This window comes from Bubalus kerabau, chromosome 8 (genome assembly GCF_029407905.1).
Source record: "Bubalus kerabau isolate K-KA32 ecotype Philippines breed swamp buffalo chromosome 8, PCC_UOA_SB_1v2, whole genome shotgun sequence".
NCBI classification, from domain to species: domain Eukaryota; kingdom Metazoa; phylum Chordata; class Mammalia; order Artiodactyla; family Bovidae; genus Bubalus; species Bubalus kerabau.
In genome coordinates, this window is record NC_073631.1 from 29,459,306 (window position 1) to 29,482,842 (window position 23,537).

At 39.1% G+C, this 23,537-nt stretch overlaps 1 protein-coding gene across 1 annotated transcript; it reads right to left on the minus strand.

Moving 5' to 3' along the window:
* Positions 1-22,265: 22,265 nt before the first annotated feature.
* PRPS1L1 (phosphoribosyl pyrophosphate synthetase 1 like 1) lies at positions 22,266-23,345 on the minus strand. Its single transcript, XM_055589932.1, has one exon. The coding sequence runs from the start codon at positions 23,264-23,266 to the stop codon at positions 22,274-22,276; it is 993 nt and encodes a 330-aa protein (XP_055445907.1). The 5' UTR covers positions 23,267-23,345; the 3' UTR covers positions 22,266-22,273.
* Between the last annotated feature and the right edge of the window lie 192 nt (positions 23,346-23,537).

Consider the following 23,537-nt stretch of genomic DNA (forward strand, 5'->3'; position numbering starts at 1 on the left):
CTGTCCAGTTTTCCTAGCACTGTTTATTGAAAAGACTGTCCTTTCTCCATTGTATATTCTTGCCTCCTTTGTCGTAGATTAATTGGCCATATGAGTGTGAGTTCTGGGCTCTCTGGTCTGTTCCATGATCTATGTGTGCCAGTTTCTTGGCTTGAGAAATACAATCCTTCATTGACAATTTTTCTAAGCCCTCGAAAAAAAACTTATTGAAACTGAAATTGATTGTTTTATGTGATAAATAAATGAGATCTGGAAAATATAACAGGTTTGCATTATTCAGTCATTATTTGCATCCATCTCTTACCAGAAGCATAAGTGACTAAACACTAGAGATGTAAAAGTTTACCTCCAAAAAGTGCTTCGTTTACAAACAGCTCAGCAACAGAAACTTTGAAATATTCCTGGGTATACTGAAGCAACAGGAAAACAATAGTGATGGCATAATGAAGCTAGATGATGTTCAACTGAAGACTCTCTTGCTCATTTTGTTTCATAATCAAGATTCCAAACAGAGCTTTTAAAAGGGATTTGGTTCCCTATAGTGCTACCCTGATGCCTGTGTTTGTCTGTAATGTAATCCTTAGATGTAGATACAGATATCAAGTCCTGTGGAAAGTTAGCATTAAATTACTGGTTAATGTAACTCTGAGAGAATTGTGTTCAGTACAGCATGTCTTTGAACCAACTCAAATATCCTTATACTTGTCCTTCAGTTTATGATGCTGAACATATGGTGCTCTAACCCTATAAGAAAATAGTAAAGATGAGATTGCCGGGTAGTCTCATTTAGACAGTTAATTTTATCTTTGTTTTCTTAAGTCACATTTCATTGTTCTTCTCGATGGTGCAAAACTAATTGGCTCTTATCACAGCTGCATTACCTTCAAAGGCAGATAAAATTAATGCAAAGTAAAAGATCACTAGAATCAGAGATATCTGGTTAAAAGGGAGACAGGCTTGCATAAAGTGGTCGCACAATCCACAGAAGGCTCTGGCAGAATAATAAATCATTATTTTCTACAGGTTATCATTTGGTACTCTAGTTCATTATTTTGTATCATTTTGTTTTAACCTTGGATTGTCCCTACTACATCTGCTCTGCTGTGATTAATTCTGCTGATGGAAATAAACTGTCGAAGGGCAATGCTGTACTGCATGACTAATTAGCCTACCGAATTATGTCCATAAATTAACATTTTGTTTTTATTCATTTAAATAAATCAAAGTTGTCCAAACTTATTTTGTACAGATCACTCTAATACCAATTTATTTTTGTAACCTTTTAGCTAGATCAGGTTGCTTACTTTTCGGTCAACTAATTCCAAATGGTTTCTTACCTGTACTTAGTCGCTCAGTTGTGTCTGACTCTTTGTGACCCCATGGACTATAGCTTGCCAGGCTCCTCTGTCCATGCGGATTCTCCAGCAAGAATACTGGAGTGGGTTGCCATGCCCTTCTCCAGGGGATCTTCTCAACCCAGAGATTGAACCCAGATCTCCTGCATTGCAGGGGCATTCTTTACCAGCTGAGCTACCAAGGAAACCCTTCTTTCCTGTACTTTTCTACAACTACTATGGGGCCTACCTATAGTCCAACCTATAGTCACAGTTGGTCCAAGTGGAAGAAAACATATTTGTTTGTTTGTTTTAGTTAAGCTGAACTCTGCATCAGGCTTTCTGCTCTAGTTTACCCGTCCTCCGCTTCCTCCTGCCCTTGGTTCTGGCCACAGCCCTTCATCCTCTGTTTCCATTGTTAAATGAAAGTAACTGTACTGTAGAGCGAATGTTGGCATCTCCCCCAAGTATTGCAGCATACTTCATATGTTGAAGTACTAATCCCCAGCCTAATCCCCAGTGGTGGTGGAAGGTGGGGCCTTTGGGAGGTAAATAGGCTGAGATTAGGATGTGAGGGTGGGACCTGCATGATGGGATTAACATCCTGATAAAAAGAGGGGGAGATACAAACTCTCTCTCCATGTTGTGAGGATGTGGTAAGAAGGCTGCAAGCTAAGAAGGATGCGCTCATCTGACATCATGCTGGCCAGCACCTTGACCTTAGACCCTCTAGCCTCCAGGACTGTGAAAAACATTTGTTTAAGCCACCCAGTCTATAGTATGCTGTTATAACAGCCTAAACTGACTAACACAGATTGCTATTGAGGAAAAAAACAAAAACAAACCCCCAAATTCTTCTCATAAGAATCTTCTAGGGCCTCTATCAAAAGAAAAAGACATTTTATAATACTGAGGCAGGGACCAAGCCATTGAGTTTTTTTTAAGTCTTCACTTAAGACAATAGTTAGGGCCAAGTGGACTCACAGGAAACTTCCAAAGTCTGCTCAAGATTGCTATATGAAATAATATTATTTGTTATAGGACAGATTATTTTAAGAACAGAAAAATGGATGGGAAGCATTTCTATATATTCCGCAACATTGGGTTATCTGCCTCCAAAGATAACTTGAAGATTAGGACTTAGTCTTTTCAGAACATTCTTTACCTGGTCTTATTTTAATAAAAGCAATTAGGCCCTTTTCAATAAGGGGTTCACTCCCTGCCACCTCAGGAGACTGAATAATATGAGAGAATTTACAAGCCTCATGTTGATTTTGGAAAGCTCTCACAGTAACTGTCCTAAACTCGTATGTAAGAGTGTCCTGGACTGGCCCCTTCCTGCCCACTGGACCTGTTGTGCACATGGTTCCCAATTTCATGTTCAGTGAGGACATGTTGGTAGCATGAATTTGGCAGGAGTACTTATTTCATGAAAATATGCAAACAGTGCCAGTTAGGACCTAAGTTTTCCAGAAAGCTGGTTGTTAAACCTTTACCACACCTCAAGAAACAAGAAAAAAGTCAAATAAATAACCTAACTCTACACCTAAAGCAACTAGAAAAGGAAGAAATGAAGAACCCCAGGGTTAGTAGAAGGAAAGAAATCGTAAAACTTAGAGCAGAAATAAAAGCAAAAGAAACAAAAGAGATCATACCAAAAATCAACAAAACCAAAAGCTGGGTTTTTGAAAGGATAAATAAAATTGACAAACCATTAGCCAGACTCATCAAGAAACAAAGGGAGAAAAATCAAATCAATAAAATTAGAAATGAAAATGGAGAGATCACAACAGACAACACAGAAATACAAAGGATCATAAGAGAGTACTATCAACAATTATATGCCAATAAAATGGACAACGTGGAAGAAATGGACAAATTCTTAGAAGAGTACAACTTTCCAAAACTCAATCAGGAAGAAATAGAAAATCTTAACAGACCCATCACAAGCATGGAAATTGAAACTGTAATCAAAAATCTTCCAGCAAACAAAAGCCCAGGTCCAGACAGTTTCACAGCTGAATTCTACCAAAAATTTAGAGAAGAGCTAACACCTATCCTGCTCAAGCTCTTCCAGAAAATTGAAGAGGATGGTAAACTTCCAAACTCATTCTATGAGGCCACCATCACCCTAATACCAAAACCTGACAAAGATCCCACAAAAAAATAAAACTACAGGCCAATATCACTGATGAACATAGATGCAAAAATCCTTAACAAAATTCTAGAAATCAGAATCCAACAACACATTAAAAAGATCATACACCATGACCAAGTGGGCTTTATCCTAGGGATGCAAGGATTCTTCAATATCCGCAAATCAATCAGTGTAATACACCACATTAACAAATTGAAAAATAAAAACCATATGATTATCTCAATAGATGCAGAGAAAGCCTTTGACAAAATTCAACATCCATTTATGATAAAAACTCTCCAGAAAGCAGGAATAGCAGGAACATACCTCAACATAATAAAAGCTATATATGACAAACCCACAGCAAACATTATCCTCAATGGTGAAAAATTGAAAGCATTTCCTCTAAAGTCAGGAACAAGACAAGGGTGCCCACTTTCACCATTACTATTCAACATAGTTTTGGAAGTTTTGGCCACAGCAATCAGAGCAGAAAAAGAAATCAAAGGAATCCAAATTGGAAAAGAAGAAGTAAAACTCTCACTGTTTGCAGATGACATGATCCTCTACATAGAAAACCCTAAAGACTCCACCAGAAAATTACTAGAACTAATCAATGACTATAGTAAAGTTGCAGGATATAAAATCAACACATAGAAATCTCTTGCATTCCTATACACTAATAATGAGAAAACAGAAAGAGAAATTAAGGAAACAATTCCATTCACCATTGCAACGAAAAGAATAAAATACTTAGGAATATATCTACCTAAAGAAACTAAAGACCTATATATAGAAAACTATAAAACACTGGTGAAAGAAATCAAAGAGGACACTAACAGATGGAGAAATATACCATGTTCATGGATTGGAAGAATCAATATAGTGAAAATGAGTATACTACCCAAAGCAATCTATAGATTCAATGCAATCCCTATCAAGCTACCAACAGCATTCTTCACAGAGCTAGAACAAATAATTTCACAATTTGTATGGAAAAACAAAAAACCTCGAATAGCCAAAGCGATCTTGAGAAAGAAGAATGGAACTGGAGGAATCAACCTACCTGACTTCAGGCTCTACTACAAAGCCACAGTTATCAAGACAGTATGGTACTGGCACAAAGACAGAAATATAGATCAATGGAACAAAATAGAAAGCCCAGAGATAAATCCACGCACATATGGACACCTTATCTTTGACAAAGGAGGCAAGAATATACAATGGATTAAAGACAATCTCTTTAACAAGTGGTGCTGGGAAATCTGGTCAACCACTTGTAAAAGAATGAAACTAGAACACTTTCTAACACCATACACAAAAATAAACTCAAAATGGATTCAAGATCTCAACGTAAGACCAGAAACTATAAAACTCCTAGAGGAGAACATAGGCAAAACACTCTCTGACATACATCACAGCAGGATCCTCTATGACCCACCTCCCAGAATATTGGAAATAAAAGCAAAAATAAACAAATGGGATCTAATTAACGTTAAAAGCTTCTGCACATCAAAGGAAACTATTAGCAAGGTGAAAAGACAGCCTTCAGAATGGGAGAAGATAATAGCAAATGAAGCAACTGACAAACAACTAATCTCGAGAATATACAAGCAACTCCTACAGCTCAACTCCAGAAAAATAAATGACCCAATCAAAAAATGGGCCAAAGAACTAAATAGACATTTCTCCAAAGAAGACATACAGATAGCTAACAAACACATGAAAAGATGCTCAACATCACTCATTATCAGAGAAATGCAAATCAAAACCACTATGAGGTACCATTTCACACCAGTCAGAATGGCTGGGATCCAAAAGTCTACAAGTAATAAATGCTGGAGAGGGTGTGGAGAAAAGGGAACCCTCTTACACTGTTGGTGGGAATGCAAACTAGTACAGCCACTATGGAGAACAGTGTGGAGATTCCTTAAAAAACTGGAAATAGAACTGCCTTATGATCCAGCAATCCCACTGCTGGGCATACACACTGAGGAAACCAGAAGGGAAAGAGACACGAGTACCCCAATGTTCATCGCAGCACTGTTTATAATAGCCAGGACATGGAAGCAACCTAGATGTCCATCAGCAGACGAATGGATAAGAAAGCAGTGGTACATATACACAATGGAGTATTACTCAGCCATTAAAAAGAATACATTGGAATCAGTTCTAATGAGGTGGATGAAACTGGAGCCTATTATACAGAGTGAAGTAAGCCAGAAAGAAAAACACCAATACAGTATACTAACGCATATATATGGAATTTAGAAAGATGGTAACAATAACCCTGTGTACGAGACAGCAAAAGAGACACTGATGTATAGAACAGTCTTATGGACTCTGTGGGAGAGGGAGAGGGTGGGAAGATTTGGGAGAATGGCATTGAAACATGTAAAATATCATGTATGAAACGAGTTGCCAGTCCAGGTTCGATGCACGATACTGGATGCTTGGGGCTGGTGCACTGGGATGACCCAGAGGGATGGAATGGGGAGGGAGGAGAGAGGAGGGTTCAGGATGGGGAACACATGTATACCTGTGGTGGATTCATTTTGATATTTGGCAAAACTAATACAATTATGTAAAGTTTAAAAATAAAATTAAATTAAATTAAAAAAAAAAACAAAAAAAACAAAAAACCTTTACCAGCATCCCACTGTTTATAATCCAGGTCAGCGTCTCCAGGCATGGCTCTTCTACCATGTCTTTTTGGATTAAACTCTTCACTGATTCATAGAAGAAGAATCTTTATATTCATTCCTTTCTGGAGAGGTTTCCACAGTTATGACAGCTGTTTCTTCTCTTCTGAGGCAGAGCCACCTTGTGTTCTCTCTGATCCTCGGATGGCTTCGACATAGGAAAGGATCACATGACTGAATCACTGTGTTGTGCACAACTGGATCACAACTGAGTGACCAGTGTGTTTTCAGTGGAAACAGATTTGCCAAAGGGCACTTTTTATACCAAATGAACATTTTTTTTTCCAGTTTATTTCATGCTTACTATTACTGTCTTAAGCACTATAAGGGATACAATGGTCATTTCTTACAGAATCCTTTCAAACTTCTTAGGAAATTCACTGAATTTCTAATAATCAGAGAAATTCATTAGCCAGGACTAATGAAATATACAAAACAAATAGGAAAGGCAGGTAGTAAGAGCCAATCATTTAACTTTCTGAAATTTGAACCAAATGATCCATATTTTGAAGAAGTATACATGCTTGAGGGGCAGAGGAAGCAGAGAAGTTGGAAAAATTTGAGAGGTATTTGCATTCAACTTCAGTAAAATGTTGAATTACTATTATCCTCAGAGATTGTATTCTTCTGATTCATTTAGATTCATTTAGGAAAATTTTTCTGGACTTCTTATGTTTATTTTTTATATTCTTCTTATATTTTTTATATTTATATTTATTTTTATATTTATTCTTATATTTATTTTTCTTAGATTCATTTAACTTTTCTGACTCTTCATGGTAGTAGAGCACATACAATGTAATATTACTTTAAAAATTGGAGATTGCATAGAACTCAGCCATTATTCTTTCCTGATGAAGCAGAAAGCCTAGTTTTGGACAATTCTTTATTAACTCCAGGACCCATATTTTTGTAAATGAGGCCCCAATTTGAGCTTATCTTTTTTATCATTTGCTTGTAGGAATTCAGTATATTCTACTAATGATGTTGAGGGTACTATTTAATTCTAAGGGAGTATGATTCCATGGTTTCCTTACAAGTCTAGGGCATATACCTATACACTAAAAAGGTTAACTGAGGATTTTGCTTGTTTGAATATGTGTAAGTTATCAAACTTTGAATAAATAACATTTTAGAGTATTTCTTAAGATTTCCACATTATACTATCCAAATTCTGTTACCAAATAGAGGAACACAGGAAACAGTCTCCTAAGCAAGTCTATTAATAGAAGGAGATTTCTGTTTCAAGCAAAGGAAAGGAGGAAATCTAGGCTTTATTTCATGTACACACCATGTGACCAAAACTGTTCTAGCTGTTTCACACATGTTCATCTTGAATCACAGCGATTGTGTAAGATATTTTGTCTCCATTATGGAGATGAGGAATCAGAGATTCAAAGACATGTATTAACTGGGTGGTAATATAGTTGGTAAGCAGTATACACAGGAATGGAAATTAAGGTTTATCTAATTCTAGAGTTAATTTTTATTTTCATTGCCCCTTGCTCCAGAAATATGTCTGTATATATAAACTTTTAGAAAAGAAATTTCAAAATCCATTTTTTTTTCAGATTCTGAAGCAATAAAGTCTGTATCAATATATTTCTGAGTCCAAAAACCAAAATTATCCTTATAGATCAATCCCCAAACACAAATACATTTTTTATGTATTAATTCAATATTACTCAAAATAAAAATCACCTGAGACATCTGCTTGGTCTAGAAATAACCCTATAAGAGGGATGTCATGTAAGTTTCATTTCCTATGTCAGATCGTATCCCTTGGTAGTGGCTTTGAATTCCTGCATGGAGAAGAAATCTGAAGTTATCTCTAGAGTCAAGGAAGTACCTTGGGGTTCATCAGAGATGAGGACCATGGTCATGGGAGAGGAAAATGGCAACTCATGTACCTTGAGTTGGCTAGAACTGCCACAGATATTAGTAAAGCAGTATGTAATTTGGGATACTACTGCTCAAAATTGCCTTTGACATTCAAAGTTATATTTATCTCACTTTGGGGAGTTGTGTTTCCTAAGTTTGCCCGATTATAAGAATCATCTGGATTAATTGTTTAAAAATACTGTTTGCCAGGCCTCCTCTCTGGAGATTCAGGAGGTTAAGAGTGGGAAGTCAGGAATTTTATGATCTGGCAAGTTTGGGAATATTTGAATTGCTTTTGCATTCAGAAAGTCCCTGTGAAGGCAAACATTAACTTCTTAAGCAGTAATAACTTAAGACATAATCTTCCCAGTAGAGACTTGAGCATTTATAGGCCAGGGGCAAACCATAAATCAATTTGATGGTGACTAGTGATTAGAGAAATTCAGAGCATGTGATGGCTTCCTTTATCCAGCTTGCTTTGTTCAACTTGCTAACTTTTAACCTCATTCAGCAGAGGTTTTCCTCTTGTTCATTCTACTCCAGCCAGACTGGTCTGCTTTCTGTTCTAACATGTACGTGTTCTCACCTCAAAGTCTTTGCCTTTGCTGTTCCCTTGCGTGGTATATCATTCCTGGAGACCCTCACAGGGCTGGTGTCCTTAATTCTCTTTCAAGTGGTAGGGCTGTTAAGTGAAAAACCGAAATGGTAAGCAAAGAGGAGGAAGAAAAGCACGATTTTAAATGTGTGAAGCAGATTCAATGCCTATCTGACAACCAAACATTTTCATTTTGTAAAAGAGAGGCTCCTGGCTCTTTCCTTGCTCTAAGCAATGAGTTATACCAGTCATTGCATATCATCTGCATTGAAATCAGGGTAAAGAAAGTAATGGCTTTCCTAGAGAACAAGGAAACAATGACAAGTAAGAAAACAGAGAAGAGAGTCACTAGTTGCATAATAATTAAATCTGGGTAAAATGTATTATTTAAAACCATTCAATCACTGCCTTATCTTTTCTGATTCTTCAGGGTGCTCATAAATATAATCATCTGACTGTATCTTTGAAATAGCATTAGGAATTGGGAAGCATCTTAATAAACACTAACTGAAGCCACTCTGAAGAAAACATCATTAATCATGTCATCTGATAAGAGATACTGTCAGTGTTACATTTAGAAATTGATACTCAGACTGAATTCCAGTAAACAACTCATGTGTGCATTAGGGATTAAGAAAGTGAGGGCTTCTTTGTTACTGCAAATCAAAAAATATTATGTTGGCCTAATTTTTAAAAATGGAACCCACCTGGACCCATTTGTTCTCCCAGTTGCATAGGCTTTCTAGTCCAGTCCACTGTGCACAATGCAAGGACATTCTCCTCCTAATGTACTATTTTCAGTACAACAATCATATACTGAAAACATACCTAAAAAGCCACCATAGTTCTCTATTGCTTTTTAAATAAATAAAAATCTTTAGGTTGTCATTTAAGACACTTACTTATATATTTGTAGGTTTACCCATCATTACCATGTACGGAGGAGCCTGGTAGGCTACAGTCCATGGGGTCGCGAACCGTTGGACACGACTGAGCGACTTCACTTTCACTTTTCACTTTCATGCATTGGAGAAGGAAATGGCAACCCACTCCAGTGTTCTTGCCTGAAGAATCCCAGGGACGGGAAGCCTGGTGGGCTGCCGTCTCTGGGATCGCACAGAGTCGGACACGACTAAAGCGATGCAGCAGCAGCAGCAGGTACTGTTTCGGAGAAGACAATGGCACCCCACTCCAGTACTCTTGCCTGGAAAATCCCATGGATGGAGGAGCCTGGTGGACTGCGGTCCATGGGGTCGCTAAGAGTCAGACACGACTGAGCGACTTCACTTTCACTTTTCACTTTCATGCATTGGAGAAGACAATGGCAACCCACTCCAGTGTTCTTGCCTGGAGAATCCCAGGAAGAGGGGAGCCTGGTGGGCTGCTGTCTATGGGGTTGCACAGAGTCAGACACGGCTGAAGTGACTTAGCAGTAGCAGTAGCAGGTACTGTTTATATTAAAAAAAAAAAAATCAACCAAACCATAATACCTGACTGCTTAGTATTAAACATTATATGAAGCATCTTGAAGATACAAAAAATATATGAAATATTCCTAACTCTTAATGACTACCCAAATTAATCTCACAAGAGAAGGCAACACTGTAGAGAATAATGAAAATAGTAAGAGTTTATGGGAGACAGAAGGAGATCAGATATTGAGATGTTTGTAAAAGAAATGGAAAGTAAGATTTAGTCAAGTGGAGGATAACAGAGAGGCTATTGTTAGGTGATGGTACAGTTAGGTGATGGTACAGAGGCATTATGGCAGAGATTTGCATATATTTTCTGGGTCTATGAATAGACTAGTAAGAATAGGGTGGAGAGTTTATTTTTTACATTCAGTTGTTTATTGGGCTGCATCAAGTCTTATTTGCAGCACGTGGGACCTTCCTTGTGTCAGGTGGGATTTTTTGTTGCTGCACATGGGCTTTAGTTGGCGCTCAGCATGTGGGATCTTGGCTTCCTGACCAGGGATCAAACCCACATCCGTGCATTGCAGGGAAGATTCTCAACTACTGGACCACCAGGGAAGTCCCAAGTGGAGGGTTTATAGTGAGAGCAGTGGACCAGATCTTGGTGGCTAAATATGAAAATAAAGGGCAGATTTTTGGGGTAAATAATGAAAAAAATGAAAAATTTGACCATGGGTTTAAAGTAACAAAAGTACCATTTTAGGAATAAGTCTGGCAGAAGTACATAGGGAATGTGGAGGACCATATTACGGTAAGCAAGTGTTTACCTTGGATACTAGTCTATGACAAGGCCTCCACACTTCAGATTGGCCCACAGAAGCTGAAATGAGCTGTATCACTGGGATGATAGGGAAGAAGTTTGAGAAGACCAAGAGTTGGTGGGAAAGTCTCTGTACTATAGTGTTATAAAAAGTGAAGTGAAGAAGACACTTTGATAAGAAAATAGTCATACATCTTATAATAGTTTTTAGAAAGATCAAAGAGAAGTAGAAAGGGCAATAAAAATAAACAAATAAATACTTAGCCTTGAGGGAAGTCATAAAAAGACAAGAAAAGTAAACAATTTCTAGTTGATACAAAGTATATGGAAACCAACTGCCAACAAATCCTAATGGAGCTAAAGAATTAAAGTTCATAAAGATAAAATAATCCTCCAAAAGGAAGTTGTGCAGCAAATTTCTAGATTAATTCTCAAATGATTATTTGATACTGAGAAATAGAAGGGTCTATGAGCAATATATTGAATTAAATTAATACATTAAAAGGCTTCCCTTGTGGCTCAGACAGTTAAGAATCTGCCTGCAGTGCAGGAGACCCAGGTTTGATCCCTGGGTTGGGAAGATCTCCTGGAGAAAGGAATGGCATCCCACTCCAGTATTCTTGCCTGGAGAATTCCAAGGACAGAGGAACCTGGCGAGCTACAGTCCATAGGGTTGCAAAGAGTCTGACACAACTGAGCAACTAACACACACACAATAAAGAGCAGTGGAGAACTTCTCTGGTGTCACAGTGGATAGGAATCCACCTGCCAATGCAGGGGACATGGGTTCTAGCCCTGGTCCAGGAATATTCCACATTCTGAAGAGCAATTAAGTGCATGTGCCACAACTACTGAGCCCTGTGTGCTGCCGCTACTGAAGCCCTCTCACCCTAGAGCCTGTGCTCTGCAACAAGAGAAGCCAGCGCGACGGGGAGACTCAGTGCCGCAACGAAGAGTAGCACCCACAAGAGAAAGAGAAAGCCTGTGCAAACCAATGAAGACTCAGAGCAAACATTAAATAAAGAAATAAAATTATATATAAAAAATAAAGAACAGTGAGATGGTAGTGACTGTCTCCAACTGTTATAACAGTGGACTTCAGCATTATGCCATGAGAGACAATTTGTGAGTCTGGTTCTTAGAAGCAAGGAGGAATAATTTCACAGAGGGCTTTTACGCTTGAAAAGTGCAATATCCAAAGTAAGTTATGGTCACCCCAATAGCTAGGAAATCTTTGAAGCCAGAAGTCAAAAGATGCACCACAAAGGAAAAGCTACATGCTATCCTTCTTTTTCTCTATTACTGTACATCCTCAATAAAACTGCTAATATTGGAAAATAGAATTAAAGGTTAAATATAATTGTAGAACTATGATACTATATTCCATAAAATGAAAAATAATATCAATGATATCAACCACAAAAAAGAAAGGCTGCTGTGAAAAACAAAAAAAGTATGTGAAAGTTAAAAGCATGATTGTTGATGTTGAAAGGAAATCTCATCCCATCTCATCAATAGATGGGATGAATCATAGAATTAATTAGTAACAGAACTGACTGAATTAAACTAGAGGATGAAATTAAAGAATTAACCATTAACCCACTGACAAAGAATAAGTGATGAAAAATATGAGGAAGTTAGGAGATAGGGAAGATCTATCCAGAAAAGAATATACCTTTTAATAGGGGATCCAGAAAAGATAATTAGAGAAGGGAAACTATACAATGTGGTGGGTTGAATAATAGCCCCTAATGTCAGCACTTATTTTATCCTGTCTCTGTCTGCTTTGATTTTGTGTCTGTCATGGGGTCCCCACCATGAGATAACAGAGAACCTTACCAATCCTTTTTGCATAACTATGACTACTCCTGCCTTCTGCTCAGATGGTAGATTGGACCTGTGAGTCACACCATCCTCTTCACTTCTTTCTGAGCTTTCCCAGGAATCTCCTTTTTTGTCTCTATCTCTACCAATAGTCTCTTCAAAGTAATTTAAGCTCTTATTATCACACACCTCAAAATTCTTCCAAGTCTTTGAGGAACCTAGCCAAAAATCCTAGGCAGTTCTAAGGCAAAATCCAGGTCCCTTTCTAGTATAAAATGATGATGTAAGATCATAATTTAAGTGTATTTTTTAGCATAGCAGACCTCATAAGTTTGAAGAATGGTATTTTGAAAGTTGTATCATGTTTGAAGGGAGTGCTTCTTGGACACCGAAGGGCCATAGATCCAGTGGCTTACCAAGATTAGAATTTTCTGCCTCGCTTGATAAGCATTCAATAGATCACCAGGTTATATTCTCTAAATTCATGGATGCTGAGCTGGACTGTGTTATTCACAAAAATCAATTTTCTCATAAAATAGCTAATGATCGCACCCCAAGCTGCACTGCAAAATGCTCCATTTTGACAGAAGAATGCCTGCAGCAAATCCAGACTGTCATAGAAAATGATGCTGTCTTCACCTTGAAGTTTGTACAGACCATCTAAACACAACCTAAGTTTGAAATCTATCTTCTGTTGAACTTTTTCAAAATAAAAAGTGCATTAAAATAAAATTCTTCCAAGCCTATTCTCCATACTTAATTCCAAAGCCACTTCCACATTTTCAGGTGCTGTTTACAGTAGTGCCCCGTTTCCTGGTTTATCATCTGTATGAGTTTCCTACAGCTCCAGTAACAAATTCCCACAAACTGGATGACTGGAAATGACAGAAATTCTTTTGTAGTTCTGTAGGACAAAATTCTGAAATCAAGATATCAATACACTTGAGTGTTTCTGGAGGTCCTGAGGGAGAATTTGGATAGATCTCTCCTCGCTTCTGGGGGCTGCTGTAATCCTTGACAATCCTTCGCTTGTAGATACACCACTCCAGTGTCTGCCTCCATCATCATGTCACTTTCTCCTCTGGGTCTCTCTCTCAAATATCCCTCTGCTTTTCACCTTTAAGGACACCTGTCATTGATTTTAAGGCCCACCCTAAGCCCAGGATGATCTTATCCGGAAACCTAAACCTAATTACAGATGTGACAGTTGGACTATAAAGAAAGCTGAACACCAGACAATTGATGCTTTTGTGTGGTGTTGGAGAAGACTCTTGAGAGTCCCTTGGACTGCAAGGAGATCCAACCAGTCCATCCTAAAGGAGATCAGTCCTGGGTGTTCATTGGAAGCACCGATGCTGAAACTAAAAGCTCCAATACTTGGGCCACCTAATGCAAAGAACTGACTCTTTTGAAAAAAGCCTCGTGCTGGGAAAGATTGAAGGCAGGAGGAGAAGGGGACCACAGAGGATGAGTTGGTTGGATGGCATCACCAACTCAATGAACATGAGTTTGAGTAAACTCCAAGAGTTGGTGATGGACAGGGAGGCCTGTTGTGCTGCAGATGGGGTCACAAAGAGTCGGACATGACTGAGTGACTGAACAAAACTGAACTGAAACCTAATTATATCTACGAAGATCTAAATAAGGGCACCTTATCCAAATAAGGTTTCAGGGGTTATGACACCGATGTATCTTTTGTGGGAGGGGCCTCTATTGAACTCACTACAGTCTGCTCTCTGCTGCTGCTGCTAAGTCGCTTCAGTCATGTCCGACTCTGTGCGACCCCAGACACAGCAGCCTACCAGGCTCCCTGTCCCTGGGATTCTCCAGGCAAGAACACTGGAGTGGGTTGCCATTTCCTTCTCCAATGCATGCAAGTGAAAAGTGAAAGTGAAGTCACTCAGTCGTGTCCGACTCCTAGCAACCCCATGGACTGCAGCCCACCAGGCTCCTCCATCCATGGGATTTTCCAGGCAAGAGTACTAGAGTGGGGTGCCATTGCCTTCTCCAGGCTGCTGTCTAGCCCTTGCCAAATTCCTATCCATACAAAACACATTCACCTCATCCCAACATTCCCTCAAAGTCTCAACTCATTACAACCTCCACTGTAAGTTCCAAATCTCATCTAAATATCATCCGTTCAAAAATCCCAAATCTCATGTTTAAATCATCTGAATCAGAGATGAGTGAAACATCCGGGAGCAAAACTTTCTCCATCTGTGGACCAGTTAACATAGAAAACAAGTTATCTGCTTCCAAAATACAACGGTGAAGCAGGCATGGGATATACACTCCTATTCCCAAAGCGAGAAATCTGAAGGAATAAAGGGGTTGCCCATCCCAAGCAGGTTTGAAATCCCACAGGGCAGATTTCTTTAGGTACTAAGGTCTGGGAATAACTCCCTGTGACTTGATGCTCCACTTGCTGGGTCCACAGCTCCAGCCTGCAGTGGTGGCTCCATCAGTCTCTGGGTTCCCAGCAAAGGCTCAGCCAGCCTCCAGCCCTCTCTCAATGACACTGCAGGCCTTTGTACCACTCTTGGCATCTCTGCCCTTAGGGTCATTCTTTATTTTTCTCAGAGTACTGCATGTCTGCAGCTGAGTCGCTCTGTCAGCCTATTATTTCCTGTCTGTAGAATCCTGGAAGTCATGCCTCAATCCCATCTTTTATAAATTTCTATAAATTCTCTTTTACAAGAGTATAAAAGTTATTCCACATGTTCTTCCAGGGCTTTACAGTTTGTTTTCTATAACCATTCCTTCTGGGTTTTACTTTTGTGCATCATTTAAAGGCAAAACAGAACAAAACAAAACTGGTATCCCAGTTAGTAGTGAGTTATCTAGACTGATTGGTGTGTTATTTATCCAATGACATTATAGGACAGTTTTATCATATATATGAACTGGTATGTGATATTATTGAGTGTCTTAAACAACTTTTGGCCAATAAGCACAAGCACACTGTAACTTTCAGCTAGGGAACCTGCTACTTTTCTAACCATGGGGTGAATATATTCTGTAGTATGTGGTATTTACTATTCATCTATAAATGGCAACCCACTCCAGTACTCTTGCCTGGAAAATTCCATGGACGGTGGAACCTGGTAGGCTACAGTCCATGGGGTCGCAAAGAGTCGGACATGACTGAGCAACTTCACCAGTCACCAGTATTTTATATTCTCAGAACAGTTTCTCCAAAATTACTGCTTACAAGTGTAAAAGTAATATTGGCTATTCTTCATATAAACACGGTATAATGTTATGATGGTACTTGAAGTGGAAGTTTTAAAGAGGCTGGAGGTGCTTTCCAGGATATAATCAAGAAAGCAGAAAGATAAGATCATCAAGGAGCTAGATCCCTCATTGCAGGGAAATTCTTTACCATCTGAGCCGCAAAGGAAGTCTAATTGATAAATGACAATTGACATTAAGAAGCCCATTATTAGCATCACCATTATCTGACTGATCAACATTTGTGTGAAGATACTTAGGGAAAAAAACAAAAACAAAAAAAACAACTATGGCAGGAATCTTATCCCCCATTTCAGAGAATCTGAGTAGATTTCAAGGGTGGTTGCCAAATCAATGTATCAGGAAATCATCTTCAGAGGGACATTGTAATAATGATTCTCCTATAGAATTGATTCAGTTATGCTTATTTTTTTTCCAGTAACACAATCCCTCCGCTAAATAGGCTATGAGTGTACTAAATTCCCATAAGTATACCTAGATCTGTTTCAGGAATCTAAATTCTGTAGTATTAATTTATGTGTTCATTCCTGCATCAGTACATCAGTCCTATTACTGTAGCTTTACAATGTTTAATATATTGTAGTATAAAAACATTTTCAAAAAGATCTTGAATATTTTAAATCTCATTTTTCTAGATTAACTTTAAGAAAAGCTTACAAGTTTTCTTTAAAGATCTTCAGATTTTTACTGGGTTTATACTGACTAGATTTGAGGTAACTCATATTGTTCTTCATATTTAGAATCATAATGCATTTATTCAGATATTTTTTGTATCTTTTAGCAATTGCTTTTCATACAAGCCCTACAGTTTGGGGATTTATTGCTGGTTATTATGGAGATTTTATTGCTCTAAAAAAAAAAAAAAATTTCCCTGCTCTAGTCCCTGGTGGTTCAGATGGTAAAGCGTCTGCCTAGAATGTGGGAGACCTGGGTTCTGTCCCTGGGTTGGGAAGATCCCCTAGAGAAGGAAATGACAACCCACTCCAGCATTCTTGCCTGGAAAATCCTGTGGATGAAGGAGCCTAGTAGGCTACAGTCCATGGAGTCGAAAAGAGTCAGACACGACTGACCGACTTCACTTTCACTTTCACTTTCAGCTCTAGGTTGCAGAAACTTTTTTCAATTAGGATTTGTTGATGTTTAGAAAAGGCTATTATTTTATTTATCTGATGTACAGTCACTTTACTGACCTCTTGTAGGAATAGATTTGTTCACTGCTGGATTTTTCTGTTGACAATCATGACATTTGCAAATGATGAGAATTTGCCTCTTTTCCACATGGTATTACTAGCTCTTTTCTTTTTGCCTTATTTCACTGGCTTTGAAAGTTGCCTGATTTTAATGGGAGCATTTTCAATACTTCATCATTAAGTATATCTTTGTAGGACTTCCCTGGTGGCTCAGATGGTAAAGCGTCTGTCTACAATGTGAGAGACCTGGGTTTGATCCATGGGTTGGGAAGATTCCCTGGAGAAGGAAATGGCAACCCACTCCAGTACTCTTGCCTTGAAAATCCCATGGATGGAGGAACTTGGTGCAGGCTACTATCCATGGGGTCGCAAAGAGTTGGGCACGACTGAGCAACTTCACTTTCTTTCTTTAGTAGGTCTCTAGTAGATTTTCTTTATCAAATCAAGCAAGCTTCATTCTATTACTATTTTACTGAGAATTTAATTTTTCAAAATATAGTCAGGATGATTGTATATCCATTTACTATATATGGTCTTTATAAATTCTTTTTTAAAGATTTATGAAGACTTTTTGTGATTTATTGCATCTTTAATATTATAAATGTTTTCATTTAAGCTAGGAAAATGTGAATTACTTAAATTTTATGCATAGTTAATGTGATATGGCAGAGAAGGTGATGGCACCCCACTCCAGTACTCTTGCCTGGAAAATCCCATGGATGGAGGAGCCTGATAGGCTGCAGTCCATGGGGTCGCTAAGAGTCGGACATGACTGAGCGACTTCACTTTCACTTTTCACTTGCATGCATTGGAGAAGGAAATGGCAACCCACTCCAGTGTTCTTGCCTGGAGAATCCCAGGGACAAGGGAGCCTGGTGGGCTGCCGTCTATGGGGTTGCACAGAGTCGGACACGACTGAAGTGACTTAGCAGTAGCAGCAGCAATGTGATATGGAGTTATTTAAATCCTATAGTATCTTTTCTTGATTATTTATGTGAGAGTTCTGTTAAAATTTCACTCTGTAAGTTATACATTTATCCTTATATTCTCATTGAATTTTTTTCCTTAAACTTTGATGTTGAATTGTTAGATTCATAAAGATTCATAATCAAAAAAATATTCTGTTTTTACTTTGACTGGAAGTAACACTCCTAGTTTCTCTTGGTAAGCATTTACTTGGTGTGTTTTTCATCATCCTTTTATATCCAATTTTTTTGTTTTGATGTGTCTCCCCTAAACAGCATGTCATTAGATATTTTAGCTACTCATTCTGATAACTGATCTCTTAATTTAACATATTGACTTTAGTAGTGATAACAAATATTTGGTATTTTCTATTTTGTTTTCTTCCTCATCTATTTCCTATATTCAGCTGGATGTATTTACTTTGTTTACTGTGCCATTATGTCAGGAGAAGAAGGGGACAACAAGAGACGAGATGGTTAGATAGCATCATGGACTCAATGGACATAAGTTTGAGCAAGCTCTGGGAGAAGATGAAGGACAGGGAAGCCTGGCGTGCTACAGTCCATGGGGCCAGGAGTTGGACAGACAGGACAGATGGACTGAACAACAACATGCCATTTTTTTTCTGTCTAGGATTTTGGAAGTAATTTATCCCATCCTTGTCTTCTCTTGCTTGTTCTTAAATTTTAGAAAACTTTATTTAAAGCTATTTTCTTCTATAAGGTCAATCTTTCAAGTCATTAATGGCCTTTCCAAACTAAATAAGACAGTTAATATATGCAGACTAATCCTAGCCCCTTATGATTTGTGGCTACTACCTGGAATCTTGTTTATAGATTTTTTAAAAATTTGCTTTACATTGTGACTCAATCTTTGGTCTAATTTTACCTTAATAATTGTAATGATATTCATAATTTCACAAAACTATGTTTCTATCAGTTTCAGTTATTTCTCTGCTCACTATCATCTCTTTTATTCCATATATTCCTCTTAGTTGAACATAGTTTCTACTTTCAGTATCCTCAAGTAATACTTTCAGGACCCTTTTATGATGGTAAAGTTTCTGAGTCCTTTAGTACATAAAAGTCCCTTAATTTTGCCCCTAAACTTGGTAATAGTTTGGCTAAGCTCAGAAACTGTTAAAAATAATATTCCTTTAGAGCTGCAAGAGTATTATTCCATTTTGCTTATTACCTGAGAGATCAAATGAGAAGTCTGACAGAAATCTGAATATTGTTTCTTTAAAACTATCTTACGTTTTACCTTTCAGAAACTTTTAGGGCATGTCTGAATTTTCTTGGAGTCCAGAAATTTCAGGATGTATCTAAATGAGATATTAATTTTTCTCACATACATGCAGACTTTTTATTGGATTTCTCTATAAGGGACAATAATATAAATTAAAAAATATAAATCTGAAGTTATTTTAGAGGCCAACCAAATGCAAGGAAGATTAAAATTAAATGCTTAATCAAACGGTACCACAACACCCACCTAAAATCTACTTCCATGGCAATAGTAGATTTAGATTCAGTTCAGTTCAGTTGCTCAGTTGTGTCTGACTCTTTGCAACCCCATGAATTGCAGCACACCAGGCCTCCCTGTCCATCAACAACTCCCGGAGTTCACCCAAATCCATGTCCATTGAGTCGGTGATGTCATCCAGCTATCTCATACTCTGTCGTCCCTTCTCCTCCTGCCCCCAATCCCTCCCAGCATCAGAGTCTTTTCCAATGAGTCAACTCTTCACATGATGTGGCCAAAGTACTGGAGTTTCAGCTTTAGCATCATTCCTTCCAAAGAACTCCCAGGGCTGATCTCCTTTAGAATGGACTGGTTGGTCTCCTTGCAGTCCATGGGACTATCAAGAGTCTTCTCCAACACCACAGTTCAAAAGCATCAATTCTTTGGTGCTCAGCTTTCTTCACAGTCCAACTCTCACATCCATACATGACTACTGGAAAAACCATAGCCTTGACTAGACGGACCTTTGTTGCAAAGTAACGTCTCTGTTTTTTAACATGCTATCTAGGTTGATCATAACTTTCTTTCCAAGGAGTAAGCGTCTTTTAATTTCATGGCTGCAGTCACCATCTGCAGTGATTTTGGAGCCCTCCAAAATAAAATCTGACACTGTTTCCACTGTTTCCCCATCTATTTTCCATGAAGTGATGGGACCAGAACCATGATCTTCATTTTCTGAATGTTGAGCTTTAAGCCAACTTTTTCACTCTCCTCTTTCACTTTCATCAAGAGGCTTTTTAGTTCCTCTTCACTTTCTGCCATGGGCTTCCCTGGTGGCTCAGAGGTTAAAGCATCTGCCTGCAATGCAGGAGACCTGGGTTCGATCCCTGGGTTGGGAAGAGCCCCTGGAGAAGGAAATGGCAACCCACTCCAGTATTCTTGCCTGGAGAATCCCATGGATGGAGGAGCCTGGTGGGCTACAGTCCACGGGGTTGCAAAGAGTTGGACATGACTGAGCGACTTCACTCACTCACTCACTTTCTGTCATAAAGTTGAGCTATTTCAAATCCTGAAAGATGATGCTGTGAAAGTGCTGCACTCAATATGCCAGCAAATCTGGAAAACTCAGCAGTGGCCACAGGACTGGAAAAGGTCAGTTTTCATTCCAATCCCAAAGAAAGGCAATGCCAAAGAAGGCTCAAACTACCGCACAATTGCACTCATCTCACACGCTAGTAAAGTAATGCTCAAAATTCTCCAAGCCAGGCTTTAGCAATATGTGAACCGTTAACTTCCAGATGTTCGAGCTGGGTTTTGAAAAGGCAGAGGAACCAGAGATCAAATTGCCAACATCCGCTGGATCATGGAAAAAGCAAGAGAGTTCCATAAAACATCTATTTCTGCTTTATTGACTATGCCAAAGCCTTTAACTGTGTGGATCACAATAAAGTGTGGAAAATTCTGAAAGAGATGGGAATACCAGACCACCTGACCTGCCTCTTGAGAAACCTATACGCAGGTCAGGAAGCAACCAGTTAGAACTGCACATGGAACAACAGACTGGTTCCAAATAGCAAAAGGAGTACGTCAAGGCTATATATTGTCACCCTACTTATTTAACTTATATGCAGAGTACAGCATGAGAAACGCTGGGCTGGAAGAAGCACAAGCTGGAATCAAGATTTCTGGGAGAAATATCAATAACCTCAGATTTATATTAAGCTACAGCAAAAACTTTAGAGATTCTAGAAACTATATAATGCAGATTTTAGAGACTATATAGTATGAAGTGGATTTGCTTTCCAGAAGACTGCTACATTGATAATTTGGATTCAACAGGACATTTGACCAGGAAAATGTAAGATGGTTGGAAGTAAAGCTAAATCAAAAAGAACAGGTATAGTGAAGAAACAAAAAATACATAGTCTCTTACCTATGGCTGATTCATGTTGATGTTTGGTGGTAACTAACAAAATTCTGTAAACCAATTGTCCTTCAATTAAAAATAAATTGAAAAAAATACATAGTTTCCAAACATGGTGACAGAGTTGTCTTCTTCCTCTCAAGTAGCATATTCTCATGATTCTCCCCAATGGCTATTCAATCTGAAAGCTGCTGCTCTGGCCTTGCAGGTGGCTCAGCAACCAGGTAAACTAGGTTTGGGTTGCACAGGGCTCTTCACGTAATTTAGCACAGATCTTAGAGAACTTATGATACTTGGGGATGGGGGTACTGTGGAATACAGGGATTAGGGAGGGGTTGGTGGTATGGAGGTATGGTGGTGGCAATGGTGGACTTGGTTGGCTGCATTGTTAGCTATTCTGGATAAAGTAAACCCTGAAGCATTCCCATATTAAGTACACTAAGATTCCCCTGTTACTTTCAAAGAACTCCACACAACACCTTCAAAGTCTGAAGTCAGCAGCTGACCTGTAGTTAAAGCTGCAAGGCTCACAAAGTCATCAAAGAAGCCAGAATGAGATGACCTAGATAGGAAATTCTAGCAATTATTCTCCATCAGTCTTTCTCCAATCTAAAATAAACATCTAATATACATGATGTAGGATTTAGAAAGCCACGCTGTAGCAAGCAGGGTATTCTGTCAAACTTTTCATCAAATATCAAGGGAAACTAATGGTCAGGATATATTTTATCTTATTTTATTTAATACACAACTCCCCATATTATTCTAATTATAATGGGACATGGCTGAACAGGTAGGAGACAGATTTCCCACTGTGCATTCTTCTGATGGCTTGTGCAAGAATCATGGAGATGTCGATCACCTGTATTTTGGAGCAGTGCTTCATCTTATCCTCCTGAGGTACGGTATTGGTGACTAGGACTGCTTCAAAGCCTGCACTGTTCATGCGAGTAACGGCTGGGCCAGAAAAGATTCCATGGGTCAAGATCGCATGAACTCTGGTGGCTCCAGCTGAGAGCAGTTTGTCCGCTGCGTGGCAGATTGTACCACAATCTGTGTCAGCCGTGTCATCCACAAGGATAGCCACACGATACTTCACGTCTCCCACTAGTACCATTCCGTCCACTTCACTGGCTTTCTTCCGTACTTTGTGAATCAAGGCAAAGTCCACATTCAATCTGTCTGCAATGGAGGTCGCTCTCTTAACTCCACCAGCATCTGGGGAGACTATCTTGCAGCTCCTCCAGTCAGAGATATGCTCCTTTATCCACTGCAGGACAGCGGGTTCTGCACACAAATTGTCTACTGGGATATCAAAAAAGCCCTGAATTTGAGAAGCATGTAGGTCCATCGTGATGATATGATCTGCGCCTGCCGTTGACAGCATATCTGCAACAAGTTTGGCGGAGATCGGGGCTCCGCTCTCACCTCTCGTATCCTGCCGGGCATATGGGAAGGACAGGATAACTGCGGTAACCTGGCCTGCTGAAGCAATCTTGCAGGCATTAATCATGATCAAAAGCTCCATCAAATTGTCGTTGATTTCGCCACAGCCACTCTGCACTATGTAGACATCCTCTCCTTGCACACTCTGGCCAATTTCCACACAGGTCTCCTGGTTGCTTAATTTCTTGGTCACCACCTTGCCCAGCTCCAGGCCCAATCGGTCAGCGATTTTCTGGGATAAGTCCTGGTGGGAGCTGCCGCTGAAGATTTTGATATTTGGCTTTTTGGTCAACTGCAGTAGGCTCTTTGCGTCCATTGATCACGCCGGCAGCTGAGACAGGAACAAAACTCAGACGGCAGACTATGCCAGGCGCCACCTCGGGCGCCAGATACTGTAGACTCTAACTAACGGCTTCTGGTTGTTACTCTGTGCTTCCGGTCCCGTCAGGCGGTTCCCCAATTTAATCTGCTACCCTAGATCTTTAAAAAATAAAAATTCCTGCTTGGAACGGACCTCACAAAAGAGAATTAAACATTTTTTCAGTTCGTGAACTTTTCCCCCCTTCTGTTAGTGGCTGTTTTAGTTT